The sequence below is a fragment of the Trichechus manatus genome, unplaced genomic scaffold (genome assembly GCF_000243295.1).
Source record: "Trichechus manatus latirostris isolate Lorelei unplaced genomic scaffold, TriManLat1.0 scaffold00069, whole genome shotgun sequence".
Classification (NCBI taxonomy): Eukaryota; Metazoa; Chordata; class Mammalia; order Sirenia; family Trichechidae; genus Trichechus; species Trichechus manatus.
The window spans coordinates 6,070,823-6,086,539 of record NW_004444005.1 but is presented as its reverse complement, the minus strand read 5'-3'; the positions used below and the strand labels follow the sequence as shown (position 1 = coordinate 6,086,539).

At 47.7% G+C, this 15,717-nt stretch overlaps 1 protein-coding gene across 4 annotated transcripts in view; it reads right to left on the bottom strand.

Annotated features, from left to right (window-relative positions):
- The window catches only part of PARVB (parvin beta), a 117,142-nt gene that overhangs the window by 100,282 nt on the left and 1,143 nt on the right, over window positions 1–15,717 (bottom strand). For 2 of the 4 annotated variants that reach the window (XM_023734607.1, XM_023734605.1), the window contains exon 1: window positions 2,353–2,454. The exons of 1 other annotated variant lie outside the window; for it this stretch is intronic. In XM_023734607.1, the coding sequence (XP_023590375.1) occupies window positions 2,353–2,437 (85 nt within the window). In that variant the 5' untranslated portion in view covers window positions 2,438–2,454. Of the gene's footprint in view, window positions 1–1,650; window positions 1,733–2,352; window positions 2,455–15,717 lie in introns of those variants that run through there. One more of the 4 variants, XM_023734606.1, reaches the window with a different exon arrangement.

The window sequence follows — 15,717 nt, the reverse complement described above, 5'->3', positions numbered from 1 at the left end:
CTCTATGGGGCAGTTCTACTCTGTCCTATAGGGTCACTATGAGTCAGAATCAACTGGATGGCAACAGGTTTGGTTTTGGGTTTTATACACACACACACACACACACACACACACACACCACACACACACACACACACACACACACAGGTCCTTGGGTGGAGCAAATGGTTTGCACTTGACTGCGTGTGTGTGTTGGGTGCTACTGAGTCGATTCTAACTCATAACAATCCTATAGGATAGAGTGGAACTGAGCCATAGGGTTTCCGAGGCTGTGCTCGACTACTAAGCTCAGAAGGAGCCCTGGTGGTGCACCAGTTAAGCACTTGGCTGCTAACAGAAAGGCAGGCAGTTTGAACCCACTCAGAAGCTCCATGGGAGAAAAGACCTCGCGATCTGCTCCCAGAAAGATTACAGCCTAGGAAACCCTATAGGGCAGTTCTACTCTGTCCTGCTGGTCCCTATTAGTCAGAATCCACTCAACAGCACAGAACAACACTAACTTAAAGGCTGGTGGTTAAAACCCACCCACTGGCGCCATATGCACATGAAACACAGCTATTTATCTGGTCTCCATCAGTACTGCCCAAAGGGGAGCCCCATGAAAATGGACGTTCATGGGGCTTATATGAATCAAGCAAGGGTTGAGTAAATGGAGGGTATACTGGGTTAAGCAAAGCTAAAGAGATGCCTTTTCTTCAGGACTTCTCAGAGCCTTGCCTATGCAGATGCACTTTGTGATTCACCAAGCAGGGCTGGGTAGAGTACCCAGCCTTTCTCCACACCCACCAACCCCACACTGAGCCCAGGACAGTCTCAGGCAAACACTGCTAGGATGCACCTGGGCCAGAACCCCTTACAGTGACTTCCTCTGCCACCCTGCACAGGAGTCTGCGGTAGGGGGTGCTGGTCTGGGGTCCAGGGCCAGCAGGACAAGACCAAGCTGGGCATGGCTCTGTCTTCAGGAGTCCGAATGTGACCCCTGGGGGGAGAGAATGCAGCCCGCAGGTTAGAAAGAGCAAGAACAAAGGTTGGTTGGGGCAGGCAGGGGCAGGCAGGGTCTCTCCTCCATCGGCCTCCACCCGAGCTATATCCATCCCCAGCCATTCCCCAGGGGAAGAGCCACTTTGCTGCTTCAGCCACTATTTTTTTTTTTTTTTTTTTTTGCCTTTGATGTAAGAGCTATTGTCTCGGAAGAGCTGCCTCCTCCGAGACAGCTAGCTAACAGCCTCCCGCGATTGATTTCCATAAGCTGGTCTCAGTCTGTGGGTGTCGCCTCTAGAAATGGCCCCACACAGGTACAAAACGTCTGCTCCAAAGAATGTGAAGAGCAAAGTAAACTCAGCCTGGAAGCTCCCAGAGGGGCGGATTTGCATCTCGTTCATCGGCGAACCTGGGTACTAGGGTCCTTTCTTTAAGGACACACCAGTCAGAACTTCCCCCAAAATGTGCATTCTTTATTCCACCAAAGAGGGGAAGATGCGTTTGTGGGGGGCTTCCTGGTGCCAGGAACCACACAGCCTTGAATAACCACCATCTCGCTGGGTTCCCAGCAGGTTCCGGGAGGCAGCCTTGGAGCAGAGGTTAAGAGCACCAGCTGGGGAGCCGGGCTGCTGTTCCCATTTGCTGTGTGACCTCACGCAGGTTACTTACCCTCTCTGGGCTCCGGTTTCCTCGACTGTAAAATAAAGATACGAGGACTGCATGAGGCAAAGCACATGAAGAGGTTGGAACAGTGCCCAGGACTCAGAAACGTTCAGTACACAACAGGTGTATTGAGAGATACATCAACCGTCGAAGATCAGAGCTAATAACGGCAGAGCTGGGCTCACACCCAGGCCTGCCTGATGCTAAGTTCCTTCCACTGTCTGCTGTTCCCCAAGGAAAGAGAGAACAAATCTCTTACCCAGGGGCGATCAGAGAAAAGCCAGACCCTGGCCAAGAACCCTCCAGTTTAAAGGGCCAGACAGAACCTAAAGATCACGAAAGAGAAATCTATTGCATCAGATACCCTTCCCACAAAAAAAATCTTCATCGCAACGTGTCCCTGAAAACGTTCCAACACACCATTCTTCTGGCCCAAAGAGACACACCTGACCCACCCGAGTGCAACACACTTTGTTCCAAAAGCCGGACCCCACATCCATGTGGGGCACGGCAGGCAGGATAACAAAGGGCCCTCAGCACGCACTGTTCTAACATCACCGTCCCCCCACCGTCCTGGGAAATTCCAACAGCCATCCCATGAGCCCTTCTGTGTAAAAACATCGCCGATAAAGCAGAAAAGGAACGCAAGGCTGGCCAAGGGTTAACATCTGCTAGAAATGATAAGAAAGAAAAAACCAGGCAACTCACTGGTCACAAGGGTGGCAGCTGGAGGGGCTCTGGCAACGTCCCACACTGTTCTGGGGTCGCACTTGGCAGAGGATGCACTAAACATTCACGCACAGACGCAGGCCGAGCCGCCACCATGACTTGCAATTTGAGGAACAGCCCCTTTAGGGGACACTGACCAGGCCCCAGAGGGTCAGGCTGCCGGAGAACTGGGCTGTCTTTACATGATACAGCCATGCTAACCGCAAAATATTATTTCTAGCTTTACAAGCAGCTGCCCAGGAAAGCAAACCCACGACACATTCATAAGGAAGGAAGGCTAGGTGTGTGCCCAGGAGGGAAGGCAGGCGCTCCAACAGAAACCCCTACACCAATGTCCACTGCAGCAGTTCTCACAGTGGCCAAAAGGTGGAAACAACCAAAATGTCCATCAACAGAGGAACAGACAAACAAATTGATCTATACCCACAACGGAATGCTAAAACCCTTAGCCCGCTGAGTCAACTCTGACTCATAGCCACGCGGGGTTTCCAAGGCTGTAATCTTTATGGAAGCAGACTGCCACGTCTTTCAGCCGAGGAGTGGCTGGTGGGTTCAAACCACCCACCTTTCAGTTAGCAGTGAGCACTTAACCACTGCACCACGAGGGCTCCTTAATGGAATACCACTCAGCCGTAAAGAAAAATGAAGTCCTGATGTGTGCCACAACAGTGAATGAATCTTGACAACATCATGCTGCGCGAAGTCAGTCAGTAGCAAAAGGACAAATACTATACGATCTCACGTATATGCAGTAAGCAAATATAGAGAAACCAAACATTATTAGTGAGAAGCGGGAATTTTTGCTTCGGGGGCATTGAGGTTATGTCAATGGTGGTGTATGGTTCGGAAAAGGATGGCGAGAAAGGCTGCACAATTTGAATAATGTCATCAATGTCACTGACTTATACACGTAGAAATTGTTGGGGTGGTGTTTGTTATACGTATAGTTTCACCTTATTAAACTAGGTATACAGGTTGTCCCCCACTCACGATGGGGTTCTGTTGTAAGTCTGTTCTGACATAAGTTGAATACCTCTTTTTTTTTGTTTTCATTATTATTGTCTTTTATTATCGGTATCTTTACAAATGTGATCTTTATTTGTCTTTGGACATCTGTGAGCGAACATCTGAGAATGATAACATCAGTGATTTACATGCTTCAACACTGTAGCAGGACATACTACTAACAATAAGATGTAGAAAAAAAAGGTATTCGTAAGTGCGGTTCGTCGTAACTCGAGTATGTCTTAAGTCGGGTATTAGAAAAAAAAAGGAAGGGAGTCTCCACTCCTTTGGTGTGACTTAAGACACTCCCAAGGAGCCCTTGTGGCACAACAGTTCAGCGCTCAGCTGCTAACCAAAAGGCTGGAAGTTCGAACCCACCCAGCAGCTCCTCAGGAGAAAGGCCTGATGATCAGCTCCCGCAATGATTACAGCCTAGAAAACCCTATGGGGCAGATCTACTCTGTCACACGGGGTCACTATGAGTTGGAAACGACATGACGGCACCCAACACCAACAAGAAGGCAGGGTTGGTTCAGGTGAAAATGGAAGAACAGCCTTGGGCCTCTAACAAGCCTCCAATCTGCGTCTGGGCCAGGAGACCTGGCAGCAGAAGGGGATGAGTTAGGAGAGGTCTGTTCTCCATCCAAGCCTGCATGGGACGTGACAATGACCGCAGGCACACGTCCACCCTACAGTGTGTCACCTGGTTGAGGAGGCGTCAAGAGAAGCAAACGCTAATGCACCGAACACCTGTCACCCCGTTTCCAGCACAACAGAAATCAAATACCAGAAACAAAAAAAGCCTGAGGAAAAGCTGAGAGGAGGCTGGCAGACGAGCGTTCAGTGATCACTGGGTTGAAGGGACCACGGAAGGTTCTAGAAGGGGGGAGGTGTCACGAATTAGAAGTACACCCCCTTTTGCCTGCAACTGCTCCCCCTAGTTTGGCCACTGGGAGACAATGCCTGGTTTCAGAGCCGGGCCCAGCCACCTACTGCTGTGTAATTGAGGGACAAACTCTCCGTCTGGTCTCCTCATCTGTAAAACTGGGTTAATAACAGGACCATGTGGGCTGGGCTGTCGTGGGGATGAAATGAGTTTATACAGCACCTGTCTTAGCTTGCTAGGACCGCTGTAACAGAAACACCACTAGCGGCTGGCTTTTAAAACAGAAATGTATTGTCTCACAGTTTTGGAGGCTGAAAGTCCGGATTAGGGCATCAGTGCTAGGGAGGGCCCCGCCTTGTCGGCAGACCCAGCGCTCCTTGGCGTTCCTTGGCTTCTAGCCGGTTCTTCGCATGGTCTCTTCCCCCACGTATGGGTCTCCCCAGATCTACACTTCCTTTTTATAAGACAGTACTCAGGAGGAATTAGGCTTCGGTTTTGCCCTACTCCAGTGTGGCCACGTTAACATAACAAAAGTCTCAGGGATTGAATTGCAGCGTCCCCCAAAAATGTCTGTCAACTTGGCTGGGTCATGATTCCCAGTATTGTATGATTGTCTACCATTTTGTCATCTGATGTGATTTCCCAGTGTGTTGTAAATTCTATCACTGTGATGTAATAAAATGGATTAGCGGCAGTGATGTCAACGAGGTCTACAGGATTAGATAGGGTCTTGAGTCAGTCTCTTTTCAGATATAAAAGAGAGAAGCTAGCAAAGAGACGGGGGACCTCATACCAAGAAAGCAGTGCTGGGAGCAGAGCGCGTCCTTTGGACCTGAGGTTCCCACTCTGAGATGCTCCCAGACCAAGGGAAGACTGATACATCACAAGGACCTTCCTCCAGAGCCGACAGAGAGAGAAAGCCTTCCCCTGGAGCTGGCGCCCTGAATTTGGACTTGTAGCCTACTGGACTGTGAGAGAATAACCTTCTCTTTATTAAAGCCATCCACTTGTGGTATTTCTGTTAGAGCAGCACTAGATGACCAAGACAAAAAGAAACTCCCTCTTTACAAACAGGGCCACCTTCACAGGTACAGGGGTGAGGACTTCAACATATCTTTTGGGGGAACATAATTCAATCCGTAAGAGTGCCTGACACCCGAGAAGCTCTACCAGTTCTTTTTTATAACAATTATTACCGATACCGGCTCCCTGTAAGGAGCCCTGGTGGTACAACAGTTAAGCACGAGGCTATTAACCCAAAGGTTGGCAGTTCAAACCCACTTAGTGGCTCCAAGGGAGAAAGACCTGGCAATCTGCTCCCGTAAAGGTTACAACCAAGAGAACCCTACGGGGCAGTTCTACTCTGTCACATGGAGTCACTATGAGTCGGAATCGACTCAACGGCACCCAGCAACAACAACAGAAGCTCCCAGTGGAAACCCCTTCACTGAGGTGGACTTCTTGCTTGATGAGCCCACCAGGCCCAAGTTTGTCCCAGCAAGCCCGAGAGCCGCAGCACACAAGTGGCCCTCCCACTGGCAGGGTGTGCAAGGAAGGGGCTTTGAGACAGAGATGGGACACACTGGCCCTCTCCCAGAGCCCCACGCAGCTCAGGCAGGAAGGAAAATCCGGGGCAGCAGCAGCAGCATGGGGTCCCACCTTCCAGTCACCCCTGCCCCCCACACTCCACTCCCCACTAAGAAAAACCAAACCCGTTGCTGTTGAGTCAATTCCGACTCATAGCAACCCTATAGGACGGAGTAGAACTGCCCCTCAGGGTTTCCAAGGAGCGTCAAGTAGATTCGAACTGCAGACCTTCTGGTTAGCAGCCAAGCTCTTAACCACTGTGCCAACAGGGTTTTCCACTCCCCACTAGATGGGTCCAAACCCAGGGGGACTGCAGTCCACGCAGAGGGAGCCTGCCGGCCGCAGAGCGCCCAGTGCCCGTCCACAAGGACAATGGGTTTGGTTTTTTTTTTCTTTGAAGATGTTATCAGTTAAGTGAGGTCATACCGGAGTAGGGTGGGTCCTAATCCAATCTGAGAAGAGGCCCGGAGATGCAGACACAGAGGGAAGACATCTTTGTAACTGAGATACCCTGGGGCCACCAGAAGCTGGGAGAGACCAGGAAGGATCCTCCCCTAGAGCCTTCAGAGAGAGCATGGCCCTGCCGACACCCTGCACTCGGGCTCCTGGCCTCCAGAACTGTGAGACAATACATTTCTGTTGTTTTAAGCCACCCAGTCTGTGGTACTTCGCTATGGCAGCCCTAGGAAGCTAATATAGTACGTAAATGCGTAATTTCAAAAAATGACATGTGCAACGTACGTACAGAGATGTCCTCAACTTGCTAGGTGTACTACCACCTCACCTTCAGAAGCAGATGCATGCTTTCTGGAGAGAAAGCAGACGGACAAAGGTTTCCTACAGAACGCCAGAATCAGTCCGTGGGCACCTGGGGCCCAAGCAGGGAGGAAGACCCCAGGTTCCAGAGACTCAGTTAGGATGAGTCTTCAGACAAGCTTCCTGGAGACCCCTCATCACAGGCACATTGGAAAAACCAGGGTCAGCTCACGCCAGCACCGAGGGATGCACTCGACGGCAGAGCCCAGGGCCTCTTCCAGTGCCCCTGGAGGTAAAAGCCCAATAAATGCCACTCTCCTTTCTCCCAAGAGCCAGCCTGCTCCCCGGTCAGCTCTTAAAATTAATCAAACTCATGACAACCCGTGGAAAGCATACCCTGCAGAGGCCCCTCCAGCTCGGAGCACCTGCTTCTAGGACTAGCTGGGGTAACATTTCATAGCCAGCACATCTCAAAGCTGGGGACTCTCCCGGCCCTCCAGCTGCAGCCCAACCCTCCTCAAGTTCATGCCTGTACACCCCCTAGGGTGTCCCGTTCCGCAGAGTTGCCATGGAGTCAATTTCGACTCATGGCAACCCGGTGTGTGTACCATAGAATTTTCAATGGCTGACTTTTCAGAAGTAGATTGCCAGGCCTTTCTTCTGAGGCACCTCTGGATGGACTTGAACTGCCAGCCTTTCCGTTACTAGGCTTGCACCACCCAGAGATTACTCCAAAGTTTTAGGCTGTTCTTTAATGCTCACCCCAGACTCTGGGAAGCTCGGCTGGACCGTCCAACAAGTTCAATTCCACAAACATTTCCTCCGCTTTCTAATTCAGCTTCCTTGTACTGCTTTCACACCTCCTCCATCTGGGCAGGGCCTGTCCCACGTCATGCTTTACATAATCCTCCCCTAAAACAAGCCAGGGGTGAAAGGAACCAAAGAAACCACGCACTCCATTTAAACACTGCTGTGTTTAAAAAAGTTATTATACAAGTTAGAAAGTTGTGCTCTGGCACCACACGAAGCCAGCGATAACGAAGGTCTAGCTCCACACTGACAGCTGTGGTTTCGGTGGGAAGGAAGATTGTGCGGATGTGGCCAGGATCACAGATACAATCCAAACCCCATGAAAGCTGGGGGGCTTCACATAGAGAAGTATTCCATTCTCCAATCACCGCACATCCCCATACCAGTCCTCTGCTCTTCCCTGGCACGTGGCTTAGTCATCTAGTGCTGCTATAACAGAAATACCCCAAATGGATGGCTTTAACAAAGAGAAACTAATTCTCTCACAGTCTGGTAGGCTACAAGTCCAAACTCAGGGCATCAAGTCTAGGGTAAGGCTATCTCTCTCTGTCAGCTCTGGAGGAAGGTCCTTGTCATCAATCTTCCCCCGTCAAGGAGCTTCTCAGCGCAGGGACCCCGGATCCAAAGGACACACTATTCTCCTGGATCTTGCTTCTTGGTGGTATGAGGTCCCCCTGTCTCTCTGCTCGCTTCTCTCTTTTATATCTCAAAAGAGATTGCCTTAAATTGTAGGTTAATCTTGTAGATTCAGTTTACAGAACTGCCACTAATCCCATCTCATCAACATCAAGAGAGGATTTACAACACATAGGGAAATCACATCAGATGACAAAATGGTGGACAATCATATAATACTGGGAATCATGACCTAACCAAGCTGACAGATATTTTTGGGGGACACAATTCAATCCATGAGAGCAGGGCACAAGAACACCCACCCAACCCCACACGAACGTAGAAGGAAACCCTCCCAGGCCCCGCTTACCAAAGATGGCGCCAGGCCACTGGGAAACTAGCCTGGTCCACTGAACACCCCCAGCCTGAGACCAGGAAGAAGAAGAAGGGCTGGGAATTGAGACAGAATGTGGTGACAGAGAGGAATCTGGGGCCTGCGGCTGGCTTGGTCAAGGACAGCTTGTCATATGACCTTGAGGAAGCCACCTGCCAACTCGTCTCTACGAGGGGCTGCTGGACTTGACTGCGGGATTCCCATGGGCAGACACCATGCCCTCTCTGGGTGGGTCTCCCCAGGCCCAAGCAGGCCACGGGTGAGCGAATGAATCAAAGGCTGGTTCTGGAGAGGACGCTGGGCCTGGGCCTCGGCGTCCTCCACAAAGCCTCCTCCCCCCGCCCAACTCTTATGTATTAAATTGTGTCCCCCAAATATGTGTTTGGAATCCTAAGCCCTATACCTGTGGATGGCGTAGTGGTTAAGACCTATGGCTGCTAACCCAGACAGGGGCAGTTCTAATCCACCAGGCACTCCTTGGAAACCCTCTGGGGCAGTTCTACTCTCTCCCCATAGGATCGCTGAGTCGGAATTGACTCAACAGCAACGGGTTTGTTTTTTGGTTTTTATTCCTGGGGATGTGATCCTCTTTGGAAATAGGATTGTCTTTGTTATGTTAATTAGATCACACCCAAATGGGGTGCGTCCTAAACCTAATCACTTTTGAGTTATAGAAAGAGCAGACTAGACCCAGACACACACATGGGGGGAGGGGGAGGTTACCGACATGGAAGGAAGCAACGTCCGAGACTCTGACTTGAACGTGTAGCCTCCTGAACGGTGAGACAGCAAATGTCTGTTCTTTAAAGCCACCCACTTGTGGTATCTGCGCTACAGCAGCAGTCAGAGACCAAGACAAACGGCCAGCCATGGAGGGGACACTGGAAACGTCCACACACACCCACGGGCGGTAGCCTGAGCCTGGGCTTGGGCCTCGTGGTCCTCCTCAAAGCCTTCTCCCACCCCAGCCAACACGGTACCATCCCCATGTGTCCCTTGTCTCCCATTCTCTCAGGGCAAGGCAGGTCAAATCCATCTCTGCCCCCCTGGGGCCCAGCACCCCGTGGACACTCGACAAATACCTGTCAAACAACAATCTAAGAAGGAAAGAGCTGTAGCTACTGCCCCTTTCTGGTGGTTCTACATCTCTTCCCACCTTCTCCTTTTTTTATTATTATATATAATAATACTATAACCAAGCCAAATCCGCAGCTGTCGAGTCAATTTCGACTCACAGCAGCCCTATAGGACAGAGGAGAACTGCCCCGTAGGGTTTCCAAGGCTGTCATCTTTACGGAAGCCGATTGCCACATCTTTCTCCTGACAACCTTTCAGTTAGCAGCTAAGCTTAACCACTGTGCCATTAATAAATACAATAAATAACCCAACATTTAAATATATATAAGTATATATATTTATATATAAAGATATATATAACATGACGCTTGCCAATCAACATGCTTCTCCTCTTGAGCAACATCAAACTGTAAGACCCTCTCCTTGCCCTGCCCTCAACGAACACAGCTATTGTCCAACTTCTGTCCAGGTATTAATGTCTAACGTAGCTAGATTACCAGGTTAGACTTACCCAGTTAAGGCCCACTGAGTATTTTTAAAAAAAAACAAACCAGCTGGCATCAAGTCCTTTCTTTGAAGAACCTCCCCCTTTAAAAAAAAATACCAAAGCAGCTGCTGTGGAGTTGACTCTGACTCACGGCGACCCCATATCTGTCAGAGTAGAACGGCGCTCCGTAGGGCTTTCAGTGGCTGATGTTTCGGAAGCAGGATCGCCAGGCCTTTCTTACGAGGTGTCTCTGGGTGGACTCAAATCACCAATCTTTCGATTAGCAGCCAAGTATGTTAACCACTTACGACCCAGAGAACCTTCCACAGAGTACAACTTGCACTAAACTGTGGTTTCCTCACAACCAGACTCAAAACACCCAATTTCAGGACCCTCGAAGCTCCCAGCTTCAACCACCTTTCTCACCCCTGGTTTTGTTACCTAGCAGCTCAGCCCGAGTTTCTCCGCTCATACCTTTCGAAGTGTCCTGTTTAACGCGGTTCCGCCTGCCCCAGATATTGTGACTAAAGCTGCCCCCCTAACAATCAGCCACTAAATTCCTGTGCAAGAAGCTACCTTTCTTAGCTATCTAGAGTTGCGATAACAGAAAAACCACAAGTAGATGCCTTTAACAGAGAGAAATGTGTTCTCTCACAGTCTAGGAGGCTAGAAGTCCGAATTCAAGGCACTAGCTCCAGGGGAAGGCTTTCTCCCTCTGTCGGCTCTGGGGGAAGGTCCTTGTCATCAATCGTCCCCTGGTCTAGGAGCTTCTCAACGCAGGGACCTCAGGTCCAAAGGACGTGCTCCCCTCCTGGATTTTTATTCTTGATAGCATGTGGTCCCCCTGTCTCGCTGCTTGCTTCTCTCTTTTGTATCTCAAAAGAGATGGATTCAAGACACAACCTAATTTTGTAGATTGAGTCCTGCCTCATTAACATAACTGCCTCTAATCCCACCTCATTAACATCATACAGATAGGATTTATAACACGTAGGAAAATCACCTCAGATCACAAAATGGTGGTCAATCACACAGTACAGGGAATCATGGCCTAGCCAAGCCAACACACATTTTGGGGGACACAATTCAACCCATAACAACGCCTTACATTTCTGTGTGTTCACCGCCTTACATTTCTGTGTGCTCTTTCCACCTTCTTAGAGCACAAACAAGAACATTTCCTCGGATGACGAGCAGAAAACGCATCGTGGTGGAGGGAAACACCATCTGGGTACCTCACACCCACCTCTCCATTATGCTAAGCAAACACACCGCAAGGAGGATGACAAGTCCTATTTAAAAACGAGTGACAGCAATCCTTGCATCTGTTTAATAACACATCTTCTCTACCTGTCAAACAAGCTAAGTGAGACTCTGTACAGGAAAAGATGCACCACATCTTTTCTTCTTAATACAACCGACACGGAGTACGTGATACTCAGAATGCATCAGACACCCACCTTTTATGACACTGGGCATTACATCTCTTCTCTCTCCTCTCTCAGAGATACTATACCAGCACATTAAATTTCCCAAGACTGGTAGAGTGAGTGGCATTTATTTTAAAGGAGTCCATGTCAGAAAAATCGCTGTTTACTTTATGGCTGAAAAACTCTACAGAATAAAAGGATAAAGCTGAAGTAAAGCTAAAAGGACTTATCCATTTGTAAGTGGTGGGCACTGTGCAAACACAAGCTTCATGTCCCTTTTCAAGTGAAAAGAGGAGGATCAAGCCCCCTTCTCCCCTTCTCCTTCCAAACCAAGAACCATCTTCATATCAAACTTTTGAACGTGCATAATATGGATACAATCAACTATGTGTTCACAATTCATCCTCCATCACTTCCTCATCTATGAAAATTGTTGTTAGGTGCTGTTGAGTCAACTCCAATTCACAGCAACCTTATGTACACCAGAATGAAATGCTGCCCGGTCCTGCGCCATCCTCACAATAGTAGGTATGTTTGAGCCCACTGTTGTATCCACTGTGTCAATCCATCTCCTTGAGGGTCTTCCTCTTTTTTGCTGATCCTCTCTCTATTTTACCAAGCATCATGTCCTTCTCCAAGGACTGAGTTCTCATGATACAATGTCCAAAGTATGTGAGATGAAGTCTCCCCATCCTGGCTTCTAAGGAGAGTTCTGGCTGTACTTCTTCCAAGACGGATTTGTTTGTTCTTCTGGCAGTCCATGGGCTATTCAATAGGCTTCGCCAACATCACATTTCAAATGCATCAATTCTTCTTCTATCTTCTCTTTTCATTGTCTAGCTTTCTCATGCATATGAGGTGATTGAAAAGACCACAGCTTCAGTCACGTACACCTTAGTCATCAAAGTGACACCTTTGCTTTGTAAGATTTTAAAGAGATCTTTTGCAGCAGATCTACCCAATGCAGTATGTTATTTTATTTCTTGACTACTGCTTCCATGGGCATTGATTGTGGATCCAAGTAAAATGAAATCCTTGACAACTTCCATATTTTCTCCATTTATCATGAAGATGGTAACAACAATAATGACAATAATAACCAATGGGCTTTAGCACTTTCAAAGTGCCAGGTACTATGCTAATCAAGCACTTTTCATGTATTATCTCATTTATTATTTTCAAGAGCTCAGTGAAGCCAGTGTTTTCATCTTCTCCATTGGATGGCAGGGCAACTGAGGCTCAAGGAGGTTATGTCCCTTGCCCAGGTTACACCCTGGGTAGGTGGCCAAGCAGGACTAAGAGGTCAAGTCTGGTGGTTCTCAGCCAAGATGTCTCTCCTCAAGCCCAGGCTCCTAGCAAAGCACCTTCCATAGTCCCACATTCCCACCTGTTATGGATTGATTTGTGTCCCCAAAACATGCGTTTGTTATGTTAATGAGGGCATACTAGTGTAGAGTGTGTCTTAAGCCAATCACTTTTGATAAAAGGGCAAATCGGGCACAGAAACAAGGAAGCACAGATGGGGGAAGATAGATCCACGCCACATGAGATCTCCAAGGGGCCGAGGAACAGAAGCAGAAAAGACACAAGGACCTACCCCCAGAGCTGACGGAGAGAGAGAGAAAGCCTTCCGCCAGAGCCAGCACCCTGAATTTAGACTTCTAGCCTCTTAAACTGTGAGAAAACAAATTTCTGTTTGTTAAAGCTACCCACTTGTGGCATTTCTGTTATAACAGCACTAGATAACTAAGATACCACCATTGCCCTGTCTCTAATCTAATCCCCCCATGCCATGAGCACGACCCCAGTAAGATGTAACCCTGACCCTGTTCTTCCTCTACTCAAAACCCTGCAGTGCTTCCCAGAGTCCCGAACCTATGCGGTCGGGGCCCAAGCCCCACCCTCTCTCCATCCTCTCACCCTCCCCTTCCCCACCAAGCAGTCTTCTGGGGTTTGCTTGCCCCCCACAGTCCCCACAGGTGCCAAAGCCTGAGACACAGGATCTAGCCTCACACCAGGCACAGAGCTCATTGTAAACCACCAAGTGAGTACTCCAGGAAACGGAATGTGTGGCTAATCGCCTCCATGAACGACTGCCTCCTTTGCCATGAGACCAGAAGAATTAGCTGGTTCCCAGCTACCATTACTGAATATTTTGATCAAAAATTCTATAGAAGAATCCTGATCAAAAGGGGGAAAATGTGGAAGAGAATTTAAAATTCTCATAGAATCCAGACTTTCTGGAGCCATGGAGGCTGGAGGAACCCCTGAAACTACTGCCCTGAGGTAATCTTTATACTTTGAACCAAAAATATCCCCTGAAGGCTGCTTAATACCAAACAGTAGTTTAGCTTAACTAGTAAAGAATGTCTGCCTTGAGCTTTGTGCTCTTTTGAAAAACTACATGGGATCAAACTGACAACAGCAACTTGAAAGATTAGATGGGAAATTTAGGGGGTAGTGAGTTTATGTTAACAGGGAGGAAAAATTCGGAAAAGGAGGGTGAGAATGGTTGCACAACTTAAAGAATGTAATCAATGTCACTGAATTACACGTGTAGAAATTGACTTGGTGTATGTTCTGCTGTGTATACACCCACTCCTCACTGACCAGCTATCTTGTTATCCAACATTTTGAATTTATGACAATAGCAAAAAATCTATTATCCAACTATTTTGCACATAAATGACATATAGCAGTAATGAACACCGAGGTGTGAGGGGAAAGTAACGCTGGTCGTGATGGTTAAGCCTATATGCCAGCTTGACTGAGCCATGATTCTCGATAGTGTGGCAGTTATGTAATGATGTGATCTGGCAGTTATGTAATGATGTAGTCATCCCCCATTTTGTGATCTGATGTGGTCATCCTCCATTTCCGCATAATGGCTGTTTTCACATAACAACCACAGTCACTAACTGTGTCAATAAGTTAGGAGTGGGTGCGTTCTCAACAACAAAAAATAAATTAAAAAAAATTTTTTTTTTTAAAGTGGGCACTCCGTCTTTATCCACTGGTCTCCTGAGTTTGGTCAAGGCTGTCCCACTCCTGAAACATGTCAGCTCATAGTACCAACAAGTCCAGGCTTCTGGGCCTGCAGGCTACAGAACAACCCGGACCAAGGTCACAAACGCCACCCTTGAACAGCTGGCGGGAGACAGGCACTGCTCTTGGCTGAAATCAGTGTGAGCCTCTTCTCCCGTTTTGAATTTTTACAAGCACACGGATTATTTTTAGCAGCTTTTATTGCTCTACAGTCACTTCATTAGTTTTAGAACAAAATAATCACATTATATATGACATGACTAGCTCATAAAATTATCATTCATTCTAACACATATTTATTGAGCATGCCACCGTGTACTCTATCATACTCGGTACATTACATTTTTAAAAAAATAATTGACTTAACTAATGATCACACATCACCTAATTTAATTTACTTTTAAGTGTGTTTAATTTTCCCACAAATGGAGCTCCAAAAAAACCCAAACCTGTTGCCGTTGAGCCAATTCCTACTCACAGGAAGCCTGTGAAACAAAGTAGAACTGCCCTATAGGGTTTCCAAGGCTGTAATCTTTACAGAAGCAGACTGCCACATCTTTCTCCCGCAGAGCTGCTGATGGGTTCGAATCACCGACCTATTGGTAAGCAGTTAAGCACTTAAGCACTGCACTACCAGGGCTCCTTACAAATGGAGCTTCAAGCTTCCAATCCTAGCATTTTTTCCAGGTTGAGAAAAGCACCACAGATATAAGAATACGAGAAGCCATCAGCATCAGCGCCCAAAACACAGGACTCTATGCCCAGTTCTCACTCAAACTGTCAGCATCCCACTCTAATACTCATTTAGGGGTCACTTTAAAAGGCAGAGGTAGCAATGAAGAGAACACATTAAATGGACATCTCTCTAGGAACATTCTAGAAATGACAATACGTCAAGCAAATGTTCTTTTTTAATTGTTGGTGTAAACCAAGAATCAGCAAACTGCAGCCAATGGCCAAATCCGGCCCACCATCTGTTTTTATAAATAAAGTTTTATTGGAACCCAGCCACACCTATTTGTTTATGTATAATTTTTTATTGCTTTCACACTACAACAGCAGAGTTGAGTAGTTTCTAGAAACTGTCTGGCTTGCAAAGCCTAAAATGTTTACTCTTTGGACCTTTACAGAAAACACTGGCCAACTCCTGGTTTAAACTTATTTTCAATCATTAACAGTATTTCATTATGCGTATAATGTTTTAATATCTTCAAGGGGGGGTGTTAGAAATGCCAAATATGTTTTTCAACTT